The following is a 27,467-nucleotide window of genomic DNA, read 5'->3' on the forward strand; positions in this document are numbered from 1 at the left end:
TAACCTCTGACAGAGACTGGCTCTGAGGCTGAGATCAGGCCAGAAGCTTTCATAAGTGATCACAAGAAGTCAGTCATAGCTGACAACCACACTAGACTTTCAAAATAAGACCTACACATACTCTCCAAAATAAAAGCCTTTTTTTCACACTGAACATCAACCTTCCATATTTACAAATGACTTTTTAAAGCTGATAATAGCATACACGATTTCAGCCGAGCAAGCAGGTTCTATATGACTAATGGAAATAACCCAGACTTGAAAGGACAACCCTGCTAGATTTTCAAAATAAGACAAAACATGCTCTACAAAATAAAAGCCTTTACATTTTTAAACTATAGAAAATTGCAACACTGGGCTTCACACTAATGTTGGAGCTCATCCAGTGTAGGAAATAGGACCTGGTCAGCCCTTTAAAATAAGGCTTACTGAAATGTTCAAAATAAAAGCCTCAATCTTTAATAGTTACTAGTGATTATTTAAGTTGATAATAGCATACATAATGATTTTAGAATAGCAAACAGGTTCTATGTAACTAATAAAAGTAACCCAGACCTGAAAGGACAACCATGCTGGATTTTCAAAATAAGACAAAACATGCTCTACAAAATAAAAGCCTTTACATTTTAAATTATAAATAATTGCAGGACTGGGCTTCACACTACTGTTGGAGCTCACCCAGTGTTGGAAATAGGACCATGTTGGCCTTTTAAACTAAAGCTTACTGAAACATTCAAAATTAAAGCCTCAGTCTTCCAGAGGTAGTAGTAATTTTTTAAGCTGATAATGGCATACATAATGATTTTAGAATAGCAACCAGGTTCTTTATATCTAGTGGAAGTTCGCCAGACCTGAAAGGACAAATATACCAGACTTTCAAAACAACACCTAGACATATCCTTCAAAATAAACGTCTTCATATTTCACACAGCGATAATCGCAGCATTGGTCTTAACACTATTGCTGGGACTCTGTGATGGAAATGGATCTACTTTATCCTTTAAAAATAAACTCAGATATTTACAAAATAAAAGCCTCAACATTCCTTAGTTGGGGCCTGCCATAGCACTGAAGGGAGAACAGTGAGTGGCCTGACTCCCATGCCATTGCCTTGTGGCATCTATTACTACACAGACTTTTGAATATAGGCTGTATTAAGCATTAGCATTTTAGCTAATTTTAGCTTATATATTGCTTTTTGCATGGTAGCTGGGTTAAATTAATATCAGCCTTCATGCTAGTGATAGCCACTATGCTAATGTTAGCATTTTAGCTTCTCTTTCTCATCTCTTCTCTCTTAACTGAAGAACACGTTTGCCTTTTTTAGGCAATTTCTTCTTTGTTTTTGTGTTTGTTCAGCATATTTGTTGTTAGTTCATTCTTTTTCTGAATTTACTGCTATTTTTTATGTATTTTAGCACTGAATTCAACTTCTTAGGATATATTTTTGCTTCAGTCTATGCTTTTTCAACTCATCCATGGGCAGCTCTTTCCTGCTTTTTTGAAGTTTTTGTCAGTTCTTGCATTTCAACAACTGTTTGAACAAGTAGTTTTGAGGTAACTTTACATTGTTCAATTCAATTCAATTCAGTTTATTTATATAGCACCAATTCACAACACACGTTGTCTCAAGGCACTTCACAAAAGTCAGGTACATACATTCCAATTAATCCTAACCATTGAACAGTGCAGTCAGATTCAGTTATTTATTCAAATTGGAAAAAAAGTTTTTCTATCTAAGGAAACCCAGCAGATTGCATCCAGTCAGTGACTTGCAGCATTCCCTCCTCCTGGATGAGCTTGTTAAGCTGTTTTATAGCTAATAAGTCTTCCTGCTTAAACAGAACAGATGACAGTTTTTCTTTGCTGTTTCTACTTCTACTAATTTATCAGATTTCAGCAGATTTTCTGCAGTCAATTTCAGCTTGTTTCTGCCAGCTTTCAGCTAAAATATTTAGCTTACAGCATTCACACTGCATTTTCGCAGGAAATGCAATTTTTCTAGTTAATAAAGGTCCCCCTTTAATTAGAAACTGTTTTAGACTATTATCTCCTATTTTGCTTTATGAAATGCACAAGAAGGACTTTCTTCTGCTCATAAAAATGTAACTGACTTTTACCAAAGAAAAAAGTTTTGAGGTACTTTTTACCTTTATTTGACACTGGTAACTTTACTATAATTTAAGTAAAATTTTATCAAAGTAACTGTACTTTTACTTGAGTACATTATGTTTGTACTCTTTCTTGTACTCCACCTCGGAAAGCCAGTACTGAAGATGCTAGAGAGTGAGAAGATTATAGATGGTGGAGCAGAAAACAGTCGTTTGCTGCAGAGGTTACTTATACAGGGAACAATGTAGAGGTATTTTATCAGATTGAACTTTCAGAACCTACTGTTGGTGATTTGTGTTAATTTCATTTTTTATAAATGAGCAGTAGGATGTTGGACTTGAATGAAAGTTTTGCCTTGTAGGACTCTGCTGATATTACTTAGCAGTTTGGTGATTACAAAGCACAATTTCATTTATTATTAAAAGGAAAATGGAATTTTGAATGGAGAAAGAGATTATTAATAGATTTTTGTTCAACTGTATTTCTTCAGTGGTTTGTATTGTTTTATTATAAATATTTTAATTGTTTCACAGAACATACATTTCAAAAGACAAATTGGTCTTGAATAAGAAAAAAAATCAAATGGACTACATAAAGTATTTTAACTGAAGACATTCTTTTAAGTTTAACATGACATTAATATCAATTGGGAATAACACAAAAATTTAAGTTCGAATAAGAATAAAACAGTACAATTTAGAGAGACCAATGAACCTAATAGTCATGTTTTTGAACTGTGGGGCAAGCCTGAGCACCAGGAGAGAACCCACATATGAAAATATTTCTTTTTTCTTCATTTAAATGTTTTTACATGTTTTACATCATCCCTGTTTGGTTTAGATAAGGTTTCCTTTTAAATATATATATTTTTTTGGTATTTACCCAGGTTATCTATGTCATACTAAAAGTTAGAGTTTAAACAAAACCCAGGTGATAATTTCTGTTATAAAATGTAAGACTATAAGCATATCCCAGCATCTTCTGTGGCAATAAAACAAAATATTAACAGATCACCAAATAACCATTAATATCATATTTACTGAAATAGTTATTAAAAGGTTATTCTTTGATTGTTAGGTGTACCAGTCTCTACCTATTGCCAATGCCTTTAAATTCTTTTAAATATGGCCTGGCCTTATTTTGAGAGCTCAACTATAAGTAATGGAATTGCTAGAAAGATTCAAATAAAGTTTTCAGGAACCAGTGTCAGAACTCTATCTGATAAAGACATCAAAAATACAGAAAGCCTTTGGAAAACTCTTCCAGCTATGTGCACACAAACCCCAGTTACTCTTTGAATCATATTGAAAGAAGCTAAAGTGCAGGTCTTGATCCAAGCAGGCTGCTGAGCTGCACTGGAGATGGAAGAGCTTTCTACAGCCCCCATAGAAGGGTTATTGTCCTCTGTATCTTCAGTCCTGTGTATTTTGTTATTTCTCCTTTGATTCAATCCTTGTCTTGATGGAGATGCTTTTTGAAAATTTATTTTGGGGTTTTCAAGAATTACTCTTAATTCATGTCTTCTCCTAGATGCAGAAGGGTCCAGATGTTCCGCAGACAACTGAGACATGTAGACGTTTTGTCTGCTTAGAGGAGAGACACCACTAGTTGGATCTTCTGTTTGAATTGAGGATGAAACTAAAGCCACTCCAGGAAAGTGTGATGTCTCTGCATTAGTTGATTCAAATGTCTCTCTTGTTGCCTCAGTCAAGTCTGGATGACTGCTGTTAGAGGGTCTTTGCTTCAGGTTGTCGGTATATAAATTCAGGTTCTGGATGATAGAAGGATTTCCTTGTAGTATTACAAAGATTACAGGATCTGCTGAAGTCAAAGAGGCGTTTCGGTGCAACTTTGTGCATCCATCAAATGTGTTTCTGGATCCATTGGTGGTCTGATTCAGAGGTGTATCAAAGTCTTTAAGATTCTGTTGTTCTGAAGCAGTTTGGGCTTTAGAAAAAGAATTACATTTAGATTTTGGCCCAGATGCTTGAGTCATATTGTCAGTGGTCTCATCTGGCTTTTGAACCACATTAGACACATAGCCAGTACTGGAAACCTGTTGGGTCCTTGCCTTAGTTGATTCTGTTTCTGGCAGGGTTCTGTTTGAGCAATTGTTTTTAGGCTTGAAGATTTGAACCTTCTTATCAGTTGTCTCTATTTTTGTCTGGATCTTAGCAGAAACACAGTTTGGGTCAGAAATCTTTGACGTTTGTCTTTTCTCAGTCAAGTCTTGATGACTGCTGTTAGAGGGTCTTTGCTTCAGGTTGTCGGTATATAAATTCAGGTTCTGGATGATAGAAGGATTTCCTTGTAGTATTACAAAGATTACAGGATCTGCTGAAGTCAAGGAGGCGTGTCGGTGCAACTTTGTGCATCCATCAAACGTGTTTCTGGATCCATTGCTGATCTGATTCAGAGGTGTATCAAAGACTTTAAGATTCTGTTGTCCTGAAGCACTTTGGGCTTTAGAAAAAGGATTATATTTAGATTTTGGCCCAGATGCTTGAGTCCTATTGTCAGTGGTCTCATCTGGCTTTTGAACCACATTAGACACATAGCCAGTACTGGAAACCTGTTGGGTCCTTGCCTTAGTTGATTGTGTTTCTGGCAGGGTTCTGTTTGAGCAATTGTTTTTAGAATTGAAGATTTGAACCTTCTTATCAGTTGTCTCTATTTTTGTCTGGATCTTAGCAGAAACACAGTTTGGGTCAGAAATCTGTGACGTTTGTCTTTTCTCAGTCAAGTCTTGATGAATGCTGTTAGAGGGTCTTTGCTTCAGGTTATCGGTATATAAATTCAGGTTGTGGATGATAGAAGGATTTCCTTGTAGTATTACAAAGATTACAGGATCTGCTGAAGTCAAAGAGGCGTTTCGGTGCAACTTTGTGCATCCATCAAACGTGTTTCTGGATCCATTGCTGATCTGATTCAGAGGTGTATCAAAGTCTTTAAGATTCTGTTGTTCTGAAGCACTTTGGGCTTTAGAAAAAGGATTATATTTAGATTTTGTCTCAGATGCTTGAGTCATATTGTCAGTGGTCTCATCTGGCTTTTGAACCACATTAGACACATAGCCAGTACTGGAAACCTGTTGGGTCCATGCCTTAGTTGATTCTGTTTCTGGCAGGGTTTGGTTTGAGCAATTGTTTTTAGAATTGAAGATTTGAACCTTCTTATCAGTTGTCTCTACTTTTGTCTGGATCTTAGCAGAAACACAGTTTGGGTCAGAAATCTGTGACGTTTGTCTTTTCTCAGTCAAGTCTTGATGACTGCTGTTAGAGGGTCTTTGCTTCAGGTTATTGGTATATAAATTCAGGTTGTGGATAATAGAAGGATTTCCTTGTAGTATTACAAAGATTACAGGATCTGCTGAAGTCAAAGAGGCGTTTCGGTGCAACTTTGTGCATCCATCAAATGTGTTTGTGGATCCATTGGTGGTCTGATTCAGAGGTTTATCAAAGTCTTTAAGATTCTGTTGTTCTGAAGCAGTCTGGGCTTTAGAAAAAGGATTATATTTAGATTTTGTCCCAGATGCTTGAGTCATATTGTTAGTGGTCTCATCTGGCTTTTGAACCATATTAGACACATAGCCAGTACTGGAAACCTGTTGGGTCCTTGCCTTAGTTGATTCTGTTTCTGGCAGGGTTCTGTTTGAGCAATTGTTTTTAGAATTGAAGATTTGAACCTTCTTATCAGTTGTCTCTACTTTTGTCTGGATCTTAGCAGAAACACAGTTTGGGTCAGAAATCTGTGACGTTTGTCTTTTCTCAGTCAAGTCTTGATGACTGCTGTTAGAGGGTCTTTGCTTCAGGTTATTGGTATATAAATTCAGGTTGTGGATAATAGAAGGATTTCCTTGTAGTATTTCAAAGATTACAGGATCTGCTGAAGTCAAAGAGGCGTTTCGGTGCAACTTTGTGCATCCATCAAATGTTTTTGTGGATCCATTGGTGGTCTGATTCAGAGGTGAATCAAAGTCTTTAAGATTCTGTTGTTCTGAAGCACTTTGGGCTTTAGAAAAAGGATTATATTTAGATTTTGTCCCAGATGCTTGAGTCATATTGCCAGTGGTCTCATCTGGCTTTTGAACCACATTAGACACATAGCCAATACTGGAAACCTGTTGGGTCCATGCCTTAGTTGATTCTGTTTCTGGCAGGGTTCTGTTTGAGCAATTGTTTTTAGAATTGAAGATTTGAACCTTCTTATCAGTTGTCTCTACTTTTGTCTGGATCTTAGCAGAAACACAGTTTGGGTCAGAAATCTGTGACGTTTGTCTTTTCTCAGTCAAGTCTTGATGACTGCTGTTAGAGGGTCTTTGCTTCAGGTTATCGGTATATAAATTCAGGTTGTGGATGATAGAAGGATTTCCTTGTAGTATTACAAAGATTACAGGATCTGCTGAAGTCAAAGAGGCGTTTCGGTGCAACTTTGTGCATCCATCAAATGTTTTTGTGGATCCATTGGTGGTCTGATTCAGAGGTGAATCAAAGTCTTTAAGATTCTGTTGTTCTGAAGCACTTTGGGCTTTAGAAAAAGGATTATATTTAGATTTTGTCCCAGATGCTTGAGTCATATTGCCAGTGGTCTCATCTGGCTTTTGAACCACATTAGACACATAGCCAATACTGGAAACCTGTTGGGTCCATGCCTTAGTTGATTCTGTTTCTGGCAGGGTTCTGTTTGAGCAATTGTTTTTAGAATTGAAGATTTGAACCTTCTTATCAGTTGTCTCTACTTTTGTCTGGATCTTAGCAGAAACACAGTTTGGGTCAGAAATCTGTGACGTTTGTCTTTTCTCAGTCAAGTCTTGATGACTGCTGTTAGAGGGTCTTTGCTTCAGGTTATCGGTATATAAATTCAGGTTGTGGATGATAGAAGGATTTCCTTGTAGTATTACAAAGATTACAGGATCTGCTGAAGTCAAAGAGGCGTTTCGGTGCAACTTTGTGCATCCATCAAATGTGTTTGTGGATCCATTGGTGGTCTGATTCAGAGGTTTATCAAAGTCTTTAAGATTCTGTTGTTCTGAAGCAGTCTGGGCTTTAGAAAAAGGATTATATTTAGATATTGTCCCAGATGCTTGAGTCATATTGTCAGTGGTCTCATCTGGCTTTTGAACCACATTAGACACATAGCCAGTACTGGAAACCTGTTGGGTCCATGCCTTAGTTGATTCTGTTTCTGGCAGGGTTCTGTTTGAGCAATCATTTTTAGGCTTGAAGATTTGAACCTTCTTATCAGTTGTCTCTACTTTTGTCTGGATCTTAGCAGAAACACAGTTTGGGTCAGAAACCTGTGACGTTTGTCTTTTCTCAGTCAAGTCTTGATGACTGTTGTTAGAGGGTCTTTGCTTCAGGTTGTCAGTATACAAATTCAGGTTGTGGATAATAGAAGGATTTCTTTGTAGTGTTTCAAAGATTACAGGATCTGCTGAAGTCAAAGAGGCGTTTCGGTGCAACCTTCTGAGTCCTTCAAATGTGTTTCTGGAGCCTGTAATAGGTATTTGTTGGGTATTTGTATTAGATGATTTAGTTTCTGGGTCAGTTGTGTCGGTATGTCTTACCTCGAGGTCCTGTGGTTTCCGGTGGATTAAACAAAACCAACCTCTTCTACAGCAGAAGCAACCTGCTGGATCATCAAGATCACAAATTCCCATATTTTTTAAAGTTTCAAATAAAAAGTAATGCATTTCAGCGATTTCTCAAAGATTTATCTGTGTGTTCTTGACTGATCAACAGTTGAAGTTAAATGGAAGGTAAGCAAGAAGGAGCAGACAATTCCATTCTAAGGAACATGTCACAGCCTATGATGTCACAGGGGATCAAAGCAGTTTGTCAGCACTATGTGATAACATTAAAACTGGTCAAAGTAACGGCTCTTGCTAGCCTTTCAAAAAATGAGTATTTTACCTTCTGTTGCATAATTCTGACTGTGTACATGGAAATGGCATAAGATTTAGTCAGGTTAGAGCCAGCTCTTGGCATAGGTGGGTTTTTACAGGGCGGCGTGTGCTGAATAGGGTGCTGCTGCTGCAAGAAACAAAACAATAACTCAAATAAATAATAATAAAATAATATTTTTTTTAACTAAATCTCTCTTCTACATTTAACACATCTCTTAGGGAACAGTGATTAGCTTGCTCCCTAAGGGAGAAATTTGAGGTTAATTGCCTCGCCCAGGAGCACAACGACATGTGACAGGGGAAAGCTGGAATCAAACCTAAAACCTTCCATTGAGCCACAGTGGCCCAGGTGGAACTGGGAATCAAATAAAAAGAAAACAAAAAAATGCAACACGATGCAGCCTGACTAGTGCCCTTTTCTTATGCTCTCAGTCGTTCTTTTTTCAGGGAAGATTATTTTTTACTTGGCCTCATCGCGACAAATTTCGCTCTAGAGTCACCATTCTTGGTCAGTTTGTATAATCAGGCCTTTGCTGTCCCACAATCGCTCTAGGTCTCACGGTTTTTGGTCAAACCCCTCCTGGTCAGCAGAAGTCAAAAAATTCTGAATCCCTTTCAGCGCCCTGTGGTTTTTGGGACTAAGGTATGCAGGCTCAGGGAGAGACGGATCAGTAGCAGCTGTTCACTTTCAAACACAAACACACCATAGCAACAGAACACTGCCTCTTCTAAGGTAGGAGAACACCACAGCTTGGCCTTTCAAGGTCAAAGCGACAGATACTGTACAGAATAACACAACCCCACAATTTTAGCCCACATTACAGCAAAATGAGGAGTCACATTGATCCTAAATACCTAACGAGCTCAAAGCAGCAGTGGAAACAGGATTTATGATTCAAGCTTTGAATCTAAGTGTACCAGGTGCTGTTTAAAATCAGAGCCATAGTCATATATTTGTGCTCCACAGTCTCAAAATAAAGTTTAGAGATACTCTAAACCTCAAAGATGTACACAATACATTACTGAGAAAGTATACTTTACATTGTTTATTAATAATGGAACAAAATCAGTCCTTAAAAGACAATCATGCTGGACAAAATAAAACCTTGACTTAATCTACAAAATAAAAGTCTCTGATCCACACAAGATGGCATAACATACACAAGGACTTTCATAAAATGTCTGCTTGGCTGCATGGTCTGCCTGGAACACCTCCAGAGGAAAGCGTCCAGGAGGCATCTGGTATAGTTGCCCGAACCACCTCAACTGGCTCCTCTCGATGTGGAGGAGCAGCGGCTCTACTCCAAGCCCCTCCCGGATGGCCGAGCTCCTCACCCTTTCTCTAAGGGAGTGCCCGGCCACCCTACGGAGGAAGCTCATTTCAGCCGCTTGTATCCGGGATCTCGTTCTTTCGGTCATGACCCAAAGTTCATGGCTACAGGTGAGTATAGGAACGTAGACCAACCGGTAAATCTTCGCTTTTCAGCTCAGCTCTCTTTTCACCACAACGGACCGGCACAGAGTCCCCATTACTGCGGCAGCTGCACCGACCCCTCTGTTGATTTCCATCTCCATTCTCCCCCCACTCATGAACAAGACAAGCTACTTGAACTCCTCCACTTGAGGCAGGAACTCCCCTCCATCCTGAAGAGGGCAAGCCACCCTTTTCCGGTCGAGAACCATGGCCTCGGACTTGGAGGAGCTGATTTTCAGCCCAGCCGCTTCACACTCGGCTGCAAACTGCCCCAGCGCATGCTGTAGGTCTTGGCTAGAAAGGGACCAGCAGGACCACATCATCTGCAAAAAGAAGAGACGAAATTCACTGATTCCCAAACCAGACCCCCTCCGCCCCTTGGCTGCGCCTAGTAATCCTGTTCATAAAAGTAATGAACAGGACCGGTGACAAAGGACAGCCCTGCCAGAGTCCACAATGCACCGGGAACAGGTCCGACTTAGTGCCAGCAATACGGACCAAACTTCTGCTCCGCTTGTACAGAGACCGGATGGCCCCTAATAAAGGGCCCCCGATTCCACATTCCTGGAGCACCCCCCACATGTGGACCGGTTGGGCAAACTCCCAAGAACCCTTGAGTACCCTGCAGAGGGTGTAGAGCTGGTCCAGTGTTCCACGGCCGGTACGAAACCAACACTGCTCCTCCTGACCCTGGCATAGGCCTTACCAGGGAGGCTGAGGAGTCTGATCCCCCTATAGTTGGAACACACCCTCCGGTCACCCTTCTTATGAAGGGGGACCACCAACCCAGTCTGCCAGTCCAGAGACACTGACCCGGAGCGGCACGCAATGTTGAAGAGGCGTGTCAACCATGACAGCCCCACAACATCTGTCCTTCCCAAAATCGCTTGAAATTAACAAATTTCAAAATTTTGAACTTTTCTACACTGTCACATCTCCTACACTGATTTATGTAGACACATTAAAATCTCCAGGATTGTTCACCAATCTCTGCTGATACCTATGGTCCACAAATTATTCGGATACCTTTTATCGTTTCCTCGTGAAGTAGGTTTGTTTGAGAGTGAAAAATTCACCTTCACTCAGGTTAAAAATTGTCAAAATTATCCACTTTTTCACAGGGTCACACCTCCCAGACAGATTTTTGTAGAAAATTGAGAAGTTCTATGATTGTTCACCAGGACCTGTTGATTAATACAGTGCATGAATCAAATTGATAGCCCTTATATTTTCCGAGATATTAGACGTTGTTTGAGAGCATGTTCAGGCATTTTTGTGTTTTTCTCCAGTTTTCCCTTTTTTCACCTAGTGTTGTACCTTTATTATATTTTCAACAAAAATGTATTAATATTCTCGTTCCCCTGTCCGTTCTAAGAAAAACGGTCCAAGAATGACGTTGATAGCCCTTATGGTTTCCGAGTTATGGGCAGTAGTTTGAGAGCATGTACCACCATGTTATGAAAAGGCTGGAATATACTGTAGGGATCAGGGGAACAGCGCTAGGCTGGTTTAAAGCTTATTTGTCTGACAGATTCCAGTTTGTTCATGTAAATAATAAATCATCTTTAAATTCCAGGGTTAATTGTGGAGTACCACAGGGTTCAGTACTTGGGCCAATTCTCTTTACTATATACAGGTCCTTCTCAAAATATTAGCATATATTTTAGATTCATTGCACACTAACTGAAATATTTCAGGTCTTTTATTGTCTTAATACGGATGATTTTGGCATACAGCTCATGAAAACCCAAAATCCCTATCTCACAAAATTAGCATATCATTAAAAGGGTCTCTAAACGAGCTATGAACCTAATCATCTGAATCAACGAGTTAACTCTAAACACCTGCAAAAGATTCCTGAGGCCTTTAAAACTCCCAGCCTGGTTCATCACTCAAAACCCCAATCATGGGTAAGACTGCCGACCTGACTGCTGTCCAGAAGGCCACTATTGACACCCTCAAGCAAGAGGGTAAGACACAAAAAGACATTTCTGAACGAAAAGGCTGTTCCCAGAGTGCTGTATCAAGGCACCTCAGTGGGAAGTCTGTAGGAAGGAAAAAGTGTGGCGGAAAACGCTGCACAACAAGAAGAGGTGACCGGACCCTGAGGAAGATTGTGGAGAAGGGCCGATTCCAGACCTTTGGGGACCTGCGGAAGCAGTGGACTGAGTCTGGAGTAGAAACATCCAGAGCCACCGTGCACAGGCGTGTGCAGGAAATGGGCTACAGGTGCCGCATTCCCCAGGTCAAGCCACTTTTGAACCAGAAACAGCGGCGGAAGCGCCTGACCTGGGCTACAGAGAAGCAGCACTGGACTGTTGCTCAGTGGTCCAAAGTACTTTTTTTGGATGAAAGCAAATTCTGCATGTCATTCGGAAATCAAGGTGCCAGAGTCTGGAGGAAGACTGGGGAGAAGGAAATGCCAAAATGCCAGAAGTCCAGTGTCAAGTACCCACAGTCAGTCATGGTCTGGGGTGCCGTGTCAACTGCTGGTGTTGGTCCACTGTGTTTTATCAAGGGCAGGGTCAATGCAGCTAGCTATCAGGAGATTTTGGAGCACTTCATGCTTCCATCTGCTGAAAAGCTTTATGGAGATGAAGATTTCATTTTTCAGCACGACCTGGCACCTGCTCACAGTGCCAAAACCACTGGTAAATGGTTTACTGACCATGGTATCACTGTGCTCAATTGGCCTGCCAACTCTCCTGACCCGAACCCCATAGAGAATCTGTGGGATATTGTGAAGAGAACGTTGAGAGACTCAAGACCCAACACTCTGGATGAGCTAAAGGCCGCTATCGAAGCATCCTGGGCCTCCATAAGACCTCAGCAGTGCCACAGGCTGATTGCCTCCATGCCACGCCGCATTGAAGCAGTCATTTCTGCCAAAGGATTCCCGACCAAGTATTGAGTGCATAACTGTACATGATTATTTGAAGGTTGACGTTTTTTGTATTAAAAACACTTTTCTTTTATTGGTCGGATGAAATATGCTAATTTTGTGAGACAGGAATTTTGGGTTTTCATGAGCTCTATGCCAAAATCATCCGTATTAAGACAATAAAAGACCTGATATATTTCAGTTAGTGTGCAATGAATCTAAAATATATGAATGTTAAATTTTCATCATGACATTATGGAAAATAATGAACTTTATCACAATATGCTAATATTTTGAGAAGGACCTGTATACTGTAGCATTTGTAGCTGTAGCTAATTTTTATTGTTTTATTCATTTCTCTAGATTATTTTCCTTGTGTGTGTATGTATATGTCTTTACCTCATCAAGTGTGTATAGGCTGCTCTCCTCCCTGACACTTTCACTCTGTTGGGATGGTGATTCAGCCTGGCAGCAGATATGAGTAGAGACATTAGGTTCAAATTTAGGGGAATTTCCATATAAAAAGCTGCATTAAAATAAACAATATACCTCCAGATAATTGTGGTATAACAGGTAAGTAAACACAGGTAAAAATGTAATGTACTATGTGTGGTTGATTCTCAAGTAAACAATGGTCTCTAAACTAGGTTTAGTAAAGGTTAGCTAACATCATCTGAGTCACTAATAAGTTGATTTTTTGCATCCTGCACATAAGTGAACATATTCTGTAGCTTTATTAACTGTTAAACAGTAAATGCATTTGAAATGTTAAAATGTACTTAAATGTATTGAACATTCTCCTACATCATGTTTGATATCTATGTTTCAAACAGGTATATTACTTTGAATGTTTAAATTTCATTTAAGCTAAACAGAAAAATCTCACAAATATTAACGTATTGTGACTCAGATAAGCACAATTACATGTTATTTATACTGAATAAGTAAAGCTTCTGTTTTACAAAATAAAAATAATAAGACTATAGACTAATTTAAATGACAGAATAATAGACTGAGAAACATAGAGAAGTACACATTTACTCTACATCTAGTGTCTCATTTTATATATTATCCAACAATACCCACACAAAAGAATAAAACTGACTTCAATATAATCCTGATAAATCAACAAGACAGCAGAGCAGCATTTAGCTCACAGGCTTTAACCCTCTGAGGTCAAAGGTATATATGGTAGTTTTTGACTGGTTTAGATTTGACCTTTCCCAGTAAAAAAACAGCTGACTCAGGGAAACCAGTTCAAAACAGAGCACCAGTGCCTGCTGCACATTCATTCTGCGCATCATCCTTTATATACAAAACAAAAACCACTAAATTAATGCACATAAATTATAAATTGAATGTCACAGATCGCTCCAATATCAAAACTTTCCGTCCATGTCGCCATCTCACTGTTTTTCCCGCTTCTCAATTCCCGCCGCCACTCCGTTCCCGCTTCACATTCTCAGAATACCCAGTTTTCAACATTTCTCATTTGTTCAGAAAAAAAAGTTGATTTTTGCATAACTCAGATTTTTCCTTGGCCTATTAACACAATTTAAGAAATGTTGTGTAGTTTATAATCTGCTCTTTAAACACAAGATGAAAGTGAGACTCCCTACGTTGTCTCAAATCAAACATGTTAGAAAGACCTTACTTACTTACTCCATCTCAGGTCCTGGTTCCTCCAGAGTAGGAGTGTACCTGGATCACAGAGCAGGTCTTCTGTCCTTCTACAGCGTCTCTGAAACCATGACTCTCCTCCACAGAGTCCAGACCACATTCACTCAGCCGCTACATGCTGGATTTTGGGTTTGGAACATTGGAGGTTCTGCAGAGTTGTGTAAACCCAAATAGATGTTCTGTCTTGTTTCTGATTGTTGAACAAGTGGATTAAAGATGGTTGAAAACCATGACTGAAAGAGTGATGCAACATTACCATGAAATGTTTATGTTGAGAACCAAAGATTATCTTGAAGAATCTAAAGGTGAAGTGAAGTTAGTCGTGGAACCAACTTAGGTAATAATCAGCAAACCTTTAGACAACCATTCACAATGCAAGACCAGATAAAATATTATTATAAAAAAATAATGTTTTAAAGAATGATCTGCTGAATAAAACCAACCTTCTGGATGACAAGTTCTCAATGGTGTCTAATTAGTTGTCTTTACTTATTAAAATAATATTCAAAGAAATATAATTAAGGTAATGGTAAAATATTTAAGGAAATATTTTGGAAAAGAGCCACACCTTTGTGGAGAAATGGGGCTTAATGGTGTTTACTTAGTTATCAAGTTTAGTAAAATAATGTTTAGGGAACTATTATTGACTAGATTGAAAACTAATAACCTTTCTGGGTAAATATTATTTAGCAGGTAAGTGTCCTGTTAGCACTGTTCTCATCAAAGTGTCTGATGATGTCAGTCAACGTGGCTTTACAGATTCTGAGCAGAGGAAACAAAGGAAATATTCAGCTTATGGATGACATCGACGAGTGTTGACAAAATTGGTATGACAACACACCACGTTAATAGGTATTTGTTTTTTATTTTTTCAACACCTCAAACTTTTATTAAAAATACAACCCCCCCCCCCCCCCACTCAAATCGATTTCCACATTGTGAATGGGATACAGTAAATGCTAACATCTACGCTAGGAAAAACACTGTTGTTGTGAACACTGGTCACCCAGCGCAGGGGGAAGAATGTTTCACCACACTTTTTAGTCTAGTTGTCATCCTTAAAACACTGGTAGAAGTATTCATACCGCATAGGTTGTTCCACAAGTGATGCTGTACAACCACATATTTCAATATATTTTCTCTTTATTAAGCAACACAACTTGCACTGAAAACAACTATTCATACTTATTACATGTTTATCTGCTTTAATGCTGTGAAACCACAAATTACAAAGCATTTTAGTGGGGTTTTATGTGATGACCAAAACAAAGTACAATGATAAAAACACTTTGTTTGCTGCTGTTAAACTAAGCAAAATCTGAAAAGTGTGGCCTGCATGTGTGTTTAGCTCCCACCAGTCAACACTTATAGAACCACTGGGTTCTTTACAGCTGGAAATGTTTTGTCAATATGTTTCTTTCAGTTTGAGGATGTAATAATGTCTCAAACTAATCTTATGGATTGTCCACAAAAAGACTTGTCCTTTCTAAAACATGAATATGGTTTGGTATAAACCCTGGATCACCAGTGACCTGAAGGACCTGCTTAACAAGAAAAAAAGAGCCTTCAGAGAGGAAGACAGGGAATTATTGAGGAGTATACAGGAGCAACTTAAAGTCAGGATAAGACACAGCTGTCGGGGTTTTGGGGTCTGTCTTTGTTTTTTGCCTGCTGCTTACATTGTTCCACCAGATGCCGTCTGAGCTTTGGAGGTGAGAAGGAACAGGTGCTCGCAATTGCTCATCAGTGAGGAGGAGGATAAGAGAGCAGCTCGCCAGCACTCCTACGCCTGAGTGTTTGCCTATAGTGGCAACAAATGGCGGCCAAACTTACCTTAGCTTTCTGAAACTCCTTTGTGATTCCAAGTAACCAGGCTTGACTCCAGTCCGGTTACGGCTGTGTTGATTCCTAGTTTGTGCTGATTTCCTCGTCTCAAGTTCCTAGTAAAGTACCTGGATTCCTTCTCCAGCTGGCGGCTGCTAAAACCTCCTCCTTTCTGGCTCAAGAACAAAGCGAACCCTGTCCACCCTACGACGTACATACCTCTGAGCCCGGCACCGTAATTCATCACTCAGTAAGAAAACAAACCTCAGAGAAACCGCAACACTGTATGCTGTGTGAAGGAACTAACCCTGTATGCTGTGTGAAGGAACTAACCCTGTATGCTGTGTGAAGGAATTAACCCTGTATGCTGTGTGAAGGAACTAACCCTGTATGCTGTGTGAAGGAACTAACCCTGTATGCTGTGTGAAGGAACTAACCCTGTATGCTGTGTGAAGGAACTAACCCTGTATGCTGTGTGAAGGAACTAACCCTGTATGCTGTGTGAAGGAACTAACCCTGTATGCTGTGTGAAGGAACTAACCCTGTATGCTGTGTGAACGAACTAACCCTGTATGCTGTGTGAACGAACTAACCCTGTATGCTGTGTGAAGGAACTAACCCTGTATGCTGTGTGAAGGAACTAACTCTGTATGCTGTGTGAAGGAACTAACTCTGTATGCTGTGTGAACGAACTAACTCTGTATGCTGTGTGAACGATCTAACCCTGTATGCTGTGTGAAGGAACTAACCCTGTATGCTGTGTGAAGGAACTAACCCTGTATGCTGTGTGAAGGAACTAACCCTGTATGCTGTGTGAAGGAACTAACCCTGTATGCTGTGTGAAGGAACTAACCCTGTATGCTGTGTGAAGGAACTAACCCTGTATGCTGTGTGAAGGAACTAACCCTGTATGCTGTGTGAAGGAACTAACCCTGTATGCTGTGTGAAGGAACTAACCCTGTATGCTGTGTGAAGGAACTAACACTGTATGCTGTGTGAAGGAACTAACCCTGTATGCTGTGTGAAGGAACTAACCCTGTATGCTGTGTGAAGGAACTAACCCTGTATGCTGTGTGAAGGAACTAACCCTGTATGCTGTGTGAAGGAACTAACCCTGTATGCTGTGTGAAGGAACTAACCCTGTATGCTGTGTGAAGGAACTAACCCTGTATGCTGTGTGAAGGAACTAACACTGTATGCTGTGTGAAGGAACTAACCCTGTATGCTGTGTGAAGGAACTAACCCTGTATGCTGTGTGAAGGAACTAACCCTGTATGCTGTGTGAAGGAACTAACCCTGTATGCTGTGTGAAGGAACTAACCCTGTATGCTGTGTGAAGGAACTAACCCTGTATGCTGTGTGAAGGAACTAACCCTGTATGCTGTGTGAAGGAACTAACCCTGTATGCTGTATGAAGGAACTAACCCTGTATGCTGTGTGAAGGAACTAACCCTGTATGCTGTGTGAAGGAACTAACCCTGTATGCTGTGTGAAGGAACTAACCCTGTATGCTGTGTGAAGGAATTAACCCTGTATGCTGTGTGAAGGAACTAACCCTGTATGCTGTGTGAAGGAACTAACCCTGTATGCTGTGTGAAGGAACTAACCCTGTATGCTGTGTGAAGGAACTAACCCTGTATGCTGTGTGAAGGAACTAACCCTGTATGCTGTGTGAAGGAACTAACTCGGTATGCTGTGTGAAGGAACTAACTCTGTATGCTGTGTGAAGGAACTAACCCTGTATGCTGTGTGAAGGAACTAACCCTGTATGCTGTGTGAAGGAACTAATCCTGTATGCTGTGTGAAGGAACTAACTCTGTATGCTGTGTGAAGGAACTAACTCTGTATGCTGTGTGAAGGAACTAACCCTGTATGCTGTGTGAAGGAACTAACCCTGTATGCTGTGTGAAGGAACTAACCCTGTATGCTGTGTGAAAGGAACTAATCCTGTATGCTGTGTGAAGGAACTAAGCCTGTATGCTGTGTGAAGGAACTAATCCTGTATGCTGTGTGAAGGAACTAACTCTGTATGCTGTGTGAAGGAACTAACTCTGTATGCTGTGTGAAGGATCTAACCCTGTATGCTGTGTGAAGGAACTAACACTGTATGCTGTGTGAAGGAACTAACCCTGTATGCTGTGTGAAGGAACTAAGCCTGTATGCTGTGTGAAGGAACTAACTCTGTATGCTGTGTGAAGGAACTAACTCTGTATGCTGTGTGAAGGAACTAACCCTGTATGCTGTGTGAAGGAACTAACCCTGTATGCTGTGTGAAAGGAACTAAGCCTGTATGCTGTGTGAAGGAACTAAGCCTGTATGCTGTGTGAAGGAACTAACACTGTATGCTGTGTGAAGGAACTAACCCTGTATGCTGTGTGAAGGAACTAACCCTGTATGCTGTGTGAAGGAACTAACCCTGTATGCTGTGTGAAGGAACTAACACGGTATGCTGTGTGAAGGAACTAACCCTGTATGCTGTGTGAAGGAACTAACCCTGTATGCTGTGTGAAGGAACTAACCCTGTATGCTGTGTGAAGGAACTAACACGGTATGCTGTGTGAAGGAACTAACCCTGTATGCTGTGTGAAGGAACTAACCCTGTATGCTGTGTGAAGGAACTAACCCTGTATGCTGTGTGAAGGAACTAACCCTGTATGCTGTGTGAAGGAACTAACACTGTATGCTGTGTGAAGGAACTAACACTGTATGCTGTGTGAAGGAACTAACACTGTATGCTGTGTGAAGGAACTAACCCTGTATGCTGTGTGAAGGAACTAACACTGTATGCTGTGTGAAGGAACTAACTCTGTATGCTGTGTGAAGGAACTAACTCTGTATGCTGTGTGAAGGAACTAACTCTGTATGCTGTGTGAAGGAACTAACCCTGTATGCTGTGTGAAGGAACTAACCCTGTATGCTGTGTGAAGGAACTAACTCTGTATGCTGTGTGAAGGAACTAACTCTGTATGCTGTGTGAAGGAACTAACACGGTATGCTGTGTGAAGGAACTAACCCTGTATGCTGTGTGAAGGAACTAATCCTGTATGCTGTGTGAAAGGAACTAACCCTGTATGCTGTGTGAAGGAACTAAGCCTGTATGCTGTGTGAAGGAACTAACACGGTATGCTGTGTGAAGGAACTAACTCTGTATGCTGTGTGAAGGATCTAACCCTGTATGCTGTGTGAAGGAACTAACCCTGTATGCTGTGTGAAGGAACTAACACTGTATGCTGTGTGAAGGAACTAACACTGTATGCTGTGGGAAGGAACTAACCCTGTATGCTGTGTGAAGGAACTAACACAGTATGCTGTGTGAAGGAACTAACACTGTATGCTGTGTGAAGGAACTAACCCTGTATGCTGTGTGAAGGAACTAACCCTGTATGCTGTGTGAAGGAACTAACTCTGTATGCTGTGTGAAGGAACTAACACTGTATGCTGTGTGAAGGAACTAACCCTGTATGCTGTGTGAAGGAACTAACCCTGTATGCTGTGTGAAGGAACTAACTCTGTATGCTGTGTGAAGGAACTAACCCTGTATGCTGTGTGAAGGAACTAACCCTGTATGCTGTGTGAAGGAACTAACCCTGTATGCTGTGTGAAGGAACTAACCCTGTATGCTGTGTGAAGGAACTAACCCTGTATGCTGTGTGAAGGAACTAACCCTGTATGCTGTGTGAAGGAACTGACCCTGTATGCTGTGTGAAGGAACTAACCCTGTATGCTGTGTGAAGGAACTAACCCTGTATGCTGTGTGAAGGAACTAACCCTGTATGCTGTGTGAAGGAACTAACCCTGTATGCTGTGTGAAGGAACTAACCCTGTATGCTGTGTGAAGGAACTAACTCTGTATGCTGTGTGAAAGGAACTAAGCCTGTATGCTGTGTGAAGGAACTAACACGGTATGCTGTGTGAAGGAACTAACCCTGTATGCTGTGTGAAGGAACTAACACAGTATGCTGTGTGATGGAACTAACACTGTATGCTGTGTGAAGGAACTAACCCTGTATGCTGTGTGAAGGAACTAACCCTGTATGCTGTGTGAAGGAACTAACCCTGTATGCTGTGTGAAGGAACTAACCCTGTATGCTGTGTGAAGGAACTAACCCTGTATGCTGTGTGAAGGAACTAAGCCTGTATGCTGTGTGAAGGATCTAACCCTGTATGCTGTGTGAAGGAACTATCCCTGTATGCTGTGTGAAGGAACTAACCCTGTATGCTGTGTGAAGGAACTAACCCTGTATGCTGTGTGAAGGAACTAACCCTGTATGCTGTGTGAAGGATCTAACCCTGTATGCTGTGTGAAGGAACTAACCCTGTATGCTGTGTGAAGGAACTAACACTGTATGCTGTGTGAAGGAACTAACACTGTATGCTGTGTGAAGGAACTAACCCTGTATGCTGTGTGAAGGAACTAACCCTGTATGCTGTGTGAAGGAACTAACCCTGTATGCTGTGTGAAGGATCTAACCCTGTATGCTGTGTGAAGGAACTAACCCTGTATGCTGTGTGAAGGATCTAACCCTGTATGCTGTGTGAAGGAACTAACCCTGTATGCTGTGTGAAGGAACTAACACTGTATGCTGTGTGAAGGAACTAACCCTGTATGCTGTGTGAAGGAACTAACACTGTATGCTGTGTGAAGGATCTAACCCTGTATGCTGTGTGAAGGAACTAACCCTGTATGCTGTGTGAAGGATCTAACCCTGTATGCTGTGTGAAGGAACTAACCCTGTATGCTGTGTGAAGGATCTAACCCTGTATGCTGTGTGAAGGAACTAACACTGTATGCTGTGTGAAGGAACTAACCCTGTATGCTGTGTGAAGGAACTAACCCTGTATGCTGTGTGAAGGACTAACCCTGTATGCTGTGTGAAGGATCTAACCCTGTATGCTGTGTGAAGGATCTAACCCTGTATGCTGTGTGAAGGATCTAACCCTGTATGCTGTGTGAAGGATCTAACCCTGTATGCTGTGTGAAGGAACTAACCCTGTATGCTGTGTGAAGGATCTAACCCTGTATGCTGTGTGAAGGAACTAACCCTGTATGCTGTGTGAAGGATCTAACCCTGTATGCTGTGTGAAGGATCTAACCCTGTATGCTGTGTGAAGGAACTAACCCTGTATGCTGTGTGAAGGAACTAACCCTGTATGCTGTGTGAAGGAACTAACCCTGTATGCTGTGTGAAGGAACTAACCCTGTATGCTGTGTGAAGGAACTAACCCTGTATGCTGTGTGAAGGATCTAACCCTGTATGCTGTGTGAAGGAACTAACCCTGTATGCTGTGTGAAGGAACTAACCCTGTATGCTGTGTGAAGGATCTAACCCTGTATGCTGTGTGAAGGAACTAACCCTGTATGCTGTGTGAAGGATCTAACCCTGTATGCTGTGTGAAGGAACTAACCCTGTATGCTGTGTGAAGGATCTAACCCTGTATGCTGTGTGAAGGAACTAACCCTGTATGCTGTGTGAAGGAACTAACACTGTATGCTGTGTGAAGGAACTAACCCTGTATGCTGTGTGAAGGAACTAACCCTGTATGCTGTGTGAAGGATCTAACCCTGTATGCTGTGTGAAGGATCTAACCCTGTATGCTGTGTGAAGGATCTAACCCTGTATGCTGTGTGAAGGAACTAACCCTGTATGCTGTGTGAAGGAACTAACCCTGTATGCTGTGTGAAGGAACTAACCCTGTATGCTGTGTGAAGGAACTAACCCTGTATGCTGTGTGAAGGATCTAACCCTGTATGCTGTGTGAAGGATCTAACCCTGTATGCTGTGTGAAGGAACTAACCCTGTATGCTGTGTGAAGGATCTAACCCTGTATGCTGTGTGAAGGATCTAACCCTGTATGCTGTGTGAAGGATCTAACCCTGTATGCTGTGTGAAGGATCTAACCCTGTATGCTGTGTGAAGGATCTAACCCTGTATGCTGTGTGAAGGATCTAGTGGAATTCAACTTCAAGCAGGCACAGAATTCATCCATCTGGCCCCGCTTTGTCTCTTTCTCATAAAAAAAAGCTCCATCCACCCAACCAGTAAGTCTGATAGAGTTCATCAAGAAAGTCTGATTACTATTTCCCATTACTTACCAAGCCTTCTCTCCATACAGTGGGTGCAAACCAGTTCCAGTTCCTGTTATCATATCACTTAATCAAAAATAAACTCTTCAACTTTTTCTCTGTCTCCTGAGTGTTCTCTGCATGTGGGTCAGATCTTTAAACAAAAAGATGACAGAACACTCAGACCAAACTGACCCAGCAGAGACTCTCAGGAGAACAATTTCAGAACACAGCCACCAGATCCAGTCCCACGAATCCACCCTAAGAGCCCTATTTGAACAACAGAAACAATCTAAGTTCTCTGGAGAGGTGGGTAATTGTCGAGGCTTTTTGCTTCAATGCTCTCTTGTGTTCAACCGGTCCCCGCACTCATTTCCTCATGACGATGCAAAGATATCTTATATTTTAGGGCTATTGACAGGTAAAGCTCTCCATTGGGCAGAGGCCAGATTCCCAGATTGTAATCAGTCCGGCAGTTCTTTTGAGAATTTTATCCAAGAGTTTGAGTTAACTTTTTCTTCCGAGTCTGATCCAACTAATGAGAGTCGCCACATGTGGACCCTGAAACGACGAAATAGACCATTAACTGAATTCACAATAGAATAGCGTTTTTTCAATCCTTGGATGAAGCATTAAAAGATGAACTAGCTTTATTGGATGAACCCAAGGAACTCAATGACTTTATTGCATTGGCAACCCGCATAGACAACCGAATGAGGGACAGAAAAAGATCTCGATCTGAGAGAGTAACCATAAGACCACAAGCCAGTTCTGTGCCTTCTCCCCACAACCCTCGTTCTCCGCCTGCTAGCCATCCTGAACCTGAGCCCATGCAACTGGGACATGCCAGTCTCACCCCTGAAGAGCGACTGAGATGCAGAGACTTGAAGTTATGTTTATATTGTGGGTCTCCAGGTCACTTTATCACCCTTTGTCCTGTACGGCCAAAAGATCGGGTCCGTCGGTAGTAGAAGGGGGCCAGGCGGATCGTTCTCACTTAAACCCTTCTTCCAGGTTTACTTTACCGGCTACCTTGTTTAATAATCAAGAAGTCTTAAGACTGTCTGCATTCATTGACTCAGGGTGTGAGCAGAATCTAATAGACCAGTCATTGGTCAATCAAGCACACATTGAGGTGGAACCACTCCAAACCCCGTTTCTGGTTCAGGCATTGGATGGAAGTTCTCTTCACCGCATTACTCATCGTACCAAGAGTATGGAACTTGTCCTTTCAGGCAATCACAGAGAGCACATTACATTTTTGTTTTTCCTGTCCGTCACAACTCTCTAGTTTTAGGTTTATCCTGGCTCCAAGTACACAACCCACATTTAAACTCGTCTGAGTTACGTGTAACTTCCTGGTCCGCTAAATGCCTCTCTTCTTGCTTACAGTCTGCTGTTTCCCCCAAGTCATCTCTAGCGGATTCTGTGGAGGAAGAGCCGCCAGACCTGACTCAGATTCCCGAAGAATATCATGACCTGAAAACAGTGTTCAGTAAGTCTAAAGCTCAGACCCTTCCACCTCACCGACCATACCATTGTGCAATCGACCTACTACCTGGAGCACCCCTACCCACAAGTAAACTCTATAACATCTCTCAATCCGAACGTCAAACTATGGAGAAACACATCGCCAAATCTCTAGCAGCTGGAACCATTCGCCCGTCCTCGTCTCCAGTAGGAGCTGGATTTGTCTTCGTGGAAAAGAAAGACGGATCTCTCCGTCCCTGCATTGATTATAGAGGTTTGAACCAAATAACAATCAAAAATAATTATCCTCTGCCTTTACTATCATCTGCTTTTGAACCAGTACAGATTTCAACCATCTTCACAAAATCAGACCTCCGGAACGCCTAGCATCTTGTCTGAATCCAAGAGGGAGACGAATGGACAACCGCCTTCAAGACGCCATTTGGCCACTTCGTTTGGTCCTTCAGCGACTTCTGGAAAACCAACTGTTTGTAAAGGCAGAAAAATGCGAGTTTCATAAATCTTCCATCACATTTCTGGGATTTATTCTCGAGGGTGGACAGGTACGCTCAGATCCTGAGAAAGTCAAAGCAGTGTTAGAATGGCCTGTCCCTGACTCTCGCAAGCAACTTCAACGATTTTTGGGCTTTGCTAATTTTTATAGACTGTTTATTCGAAATTACAGCCAGACTGCAGCTCCCCTGAATGCTCTGACCTCATCCAGGACTCTTTTCCGGTGGACCCCCGAGGCAGAGGAAGCATTCTGTTCACTCAAGGAGAAGTTTTCTCAAGCAGCCATTCTTACCCAGACTGGTAATAAACCAGCAGTAAATTTCTGTTTCTGAAATAAATCCCAAGGTGCTCAGTTTATATTTACAGAAAACACAAAGTTACATCAACCAGATGAAAATACATGTGTGTCACAAAAGGCTGACTTTTATCAGGAGTGTCTCATGTGATGCTGGAGAAGATGAGATGTTTGGTTTCACCTTCAGTTATCAAGAACACTCTCCTTACATGAACTGAAGAGAAACATTTTATTACAGTGAAGTTTGAAATATAATTTTTGAAACTTTTCTGAGATGCATCAACAAAACAAAACCTAAATTAACTTTAAGAAAATAATAAAATGGGGACAAGAAGTTTTACAGAGGAAATATTTAACAAACTTGATTGTAAACAAGGAGAAAAATGTTAGATTCACAGCTCTGCTGCTTATTCTGCAGGCTGCAGAGACTTGATAACCCTGACTCTTCTTCTTGCTCTCAAACAGACCTTGAAGCTGGGTGGAACCAACATCTGCTGAAGGCTGATTGCCTACAGCCTCTCTGCACTGACACATGATTCAAAGATAAGAGATCAAACTTGTTTATGTTTTTAGGAAGTCAAAGTCACTGAGACTGAGAGGAGAAATGGAGCAGAATCAGGTGGACCGAGAAACCTTCTCCTGTTCGATCTGTCTGGATCTACTGAAGGATCCGGTGACTATTCCCTGTGGACACAGTTACTGTATGAACTGTATTAGAAGCTTCTGGGATGAGAAGGAGGAGAAGAATTGCTACCATTGTCCTCAGTGCAGGCAGACCTTCACACCGAGGCCTGTCCTCCAGAAGAACACCATGTTAGCAGCTTTAGTGGAGCAGCTGAAGAAGACTGGACTCCAAGCTGCTCCTGCTGATCACTGCTATGCTGGACCTGAAGATGTGGCCTGTGATTTCTGCACTGGAAGAAAACTGAAAGCCATCAAGTCCTGTTTATTCTGTCTGGCCTCTTACTGTGAGAAACATCTTCAGCCTCATTATGATGTGGCTCCATTTAAGAAACACAAGCTGGTGGAGCCCTCCAAGAACCTCGAGGAGAACATCTGCTCTCGTCATGATGAGGTGATGAAGATGTTCTGCCGTACTGATCAGAAGTGTATCTGTTATCTCTGCTCTGTGGATGAACATAAAGGTCACGACACAGTCTCAGCTGCAGCAGAAAGGACTGAGAGGCAGAGAGAGCTGGAGGTGAGACGAGAAGAAATCCAGCAGAGAATCCAGGACAGAGAGAAAGATGTGAAGCTTCTTCAACAGGAGGTGGAGGCCATCAATCACTCTGCTGATAAAACAGTGGAGGACAGTGAGAAGATCTTCACTGAGCTGATCCGTCTCATCCAGAAAAGAAGCTCTGATGTGAAGCTGCAGATCAGATCCCAGCAGGAAACTGAAGTGAGTCGAGTCAAAGAGCTTCAGGAGAAGCTGGAGCAGGAGATCACTGAGCTGAAGAGGAAAGACGCTGAGCTGAAGCAGCTCTCAAACACAGAAGATCACAACCAGTTTCTCCACAACTACCCCTCACTGTCAGCACTCAGTGAGTCTACACACTCATCCAGCATCAATATCCGTCCTCTGAGATACTTTGAGGATGTGACAGCAGCTGTGTCAGAGCTCAGAGATAAACTACAGGACATCCTGAGAGACACATGGACAAACATCTCACTGACCCTCACTGAGGTGGAGGTTTTACTGTCAGAACCAGAACCAAAGAGCAGAGCTGGATTCTTAAAATATTCATGTGAAATCACACTGGATCCAAACACAGCAAACAGACGACTGTTACTATCAGAGGACAACAGGAAGGTGACAATGATGGGTCAACATCAGTCTTATTCTAGACACCCAGACAGATTCACTGATTGGCTTCAGGTTCTGAGTAGAGAGAGTCTGACTGGACGTTGTTACTGGGAGGTGGAGAGGAGAGGGTTTCTAGTTTATGTAGCAGTCGCATACAAGAACATCAGCAGAGTAGGATGGGGGAAAGAATGTGAGTTTGGATGTAATGACAAATCTTGGGCATTAGATTGTTCCCAAAAAGGTTATAAATTTGGTCACAACAACATCTGGACCTCCATCTCAGGTCCTGGTTCCTCCAGAGTAGGAGTGTACCTGGATCACAGAGCAGGTCTTCTGTCCTTCTACAGCGTCTCTGAAACCATGACTCTCCTCCACAGAGTCCAGACCACATTCACTCAGCCGCTACATGCTGGACTTTCGGTTTACTGGGGCGGAGGTTCTGCAGAGTTCTATTAACCCAAGTACACAGAATTTACTGAAGGTTCAGTGAGTTTGATTCTGATTTAATTCTCCAACAGATTTTTTTCTTGATCGTTGTTGTTTTATGTCTAAACTTAACAGAAATCAATAGTCAGAGATTGTCAGCACTTGTTTTTCTTCAGATTTGATGTTCTGGTTCTGTTGAATTTGTTCATTTCTCAACATTGTTCTCTAAAACAGCTGATCAGAACCAGAATATTTGCTGTTTTTCCCTCCTTGTTGCTTTTAGCAGCAAAGACTGTAAACTCAGTAATAAAATGACAAATGATTCCCAGGTTGAAGAAGTGAAACCAGTTCTTTGATCACCTTCTTGTTTGAACACATTTTGTTGAGTCCTGACTCACAGGAGACAACAGATATTGTCTCATTGTGGACTTGAGCTGATTTCATGTCTTGTTGATTTTTAGGAGGAGAAACTTCACAATAAAGCTGTCATGTTTCTTCACTGTTTAACTCTGTTGGTGATGGCATACTGCCCCCTACAGGAAGGTTGTGTTGTTACATGACATGGAGTCCAGGAAGTGTTTATTATTGCTTCATAATTATTAGTTATATAGAATAAATCTGTGTTTTAAATCACTGTAAATAAAGTTATTGATTATTTTTGTGTTTGTGTGTTTCGTGTTCTGTAAATCTAAAAGCTTCAGTTTGTGGATCCAGACCTCCAGGAGCTCCTCACACTTCATATATCTGTTCAACTCCTCATGTTCCAGCCTGAACTGTTTCCATTTCTACAAATCCAACTAGTCCACAGTTGTTCTGGGAGGAAAACCAATCAAAAAGCAGCAAGTCAGAAAGAAATAACACAGATGGTTTATTTTTATTCCAGCAGCAGATGCTTGTGCCTCATTAACCAGCTATAATCCACTAATCTGGGCTCATTGTTTTAGGTCTGAGCTGTTGTGTTTGTTGTTCTACATGGAGCACACAGAACACTGTTAACACCAAGCAGCCTCAGTTTC

At 41.4% G+C, this 27,467-nt stretch overlaps 2 protein-coding genes across 3 annotated transcripts; one reads left to right on the forward strand and one right to left on the reverse strand.

Annotated features, from left to right (window-relative positions):
* Positions 1-1,894: 1,894 nt before the first annotated feature.
* On the reverse strand, positions 1,895-14,218 carry LOC124869650 (extracellular matrix-binding protein ebh-like). Of its 2 annotated transcripts, none has more exons than XM_047367622.1 (2): positions 12,772-14,218; positions 1,895-8,144 (listed from the first exon to the last, which is right to left on the reverse strand). In XM_047367622.1, exon 2 carries the CDS (start codon positions 7,802-7,804, stop codon positions 3,293-3,295), a length of 4,512 nt encoding a protein of 1,503 aa, XP_047223578.1. In that variant the 5' UTR covers positions 7,805-8,144; positions 12,772-14,218; the 3' UTR covers positions 1,895-3,292. The 2 variants fall into 2 exon arrangements, with proteins under 2 accessions (XP_047223578.1, XP_047223580.1); XM_047367624.1 differs by lacking the exon at positions 12,772-14,218 and having other exon boundaries at positions 1,895-7,605; positions 7,679-9,329.
* A 10,581-nt stretch (positions 14,219-24,799) lies between these two features.
* Positions 24,800-27,112, forward strand: LOC124869655 (tripartite motif-containing protein 16-like). Its single transcript, XM_047367634.1, has one exon. It carries the CDS (start codon positions 24,823-24,825, stop codon positions 26,479-26,481), a length of 1,659 nt encoding a protein of 552 aa, XP_047223590.1. The 5' UTR covers positions 24,800-24,822; the 3' UTR covers positions 26,482-27,112.
* The last annotated feature ends 355 nt before the right edge of the window (positions 27,113-27,467 follow it).

Source organism: Girardinichthys multiradiatus, chromosome 6, assembly GCF_021462225.1.
Source record: "Girardinichthys multiradiatus isolate DD_20200921_A chromosome 6, DD_fGirMul_XY1, whole genome shotgun sequence".
NCBI lineage: Eukaryota > Metazoa > Chordata > Actinopteri > Cyprinodontiformes > Goodeidae > Girardinichthys > Girardinichthys multiradiatus.

Bases quoted from the DNA above. Each gene is read 5' to 3' on its own strand.
- LOC124869655 (XM_047367634.1), top strand. From the start codon at position 24,823: ATGGAGCAGAATCAGGTGGACCGAGAAACCTTCTCCTGTTCGATCTGT.
- LOC124869650 (XM_047367622.1), bottom strand. From the start codon at position 7,804: ATGCATTACTTTTTATTTGAAACTTTAAAAAATATGGGAATTTGTGAT.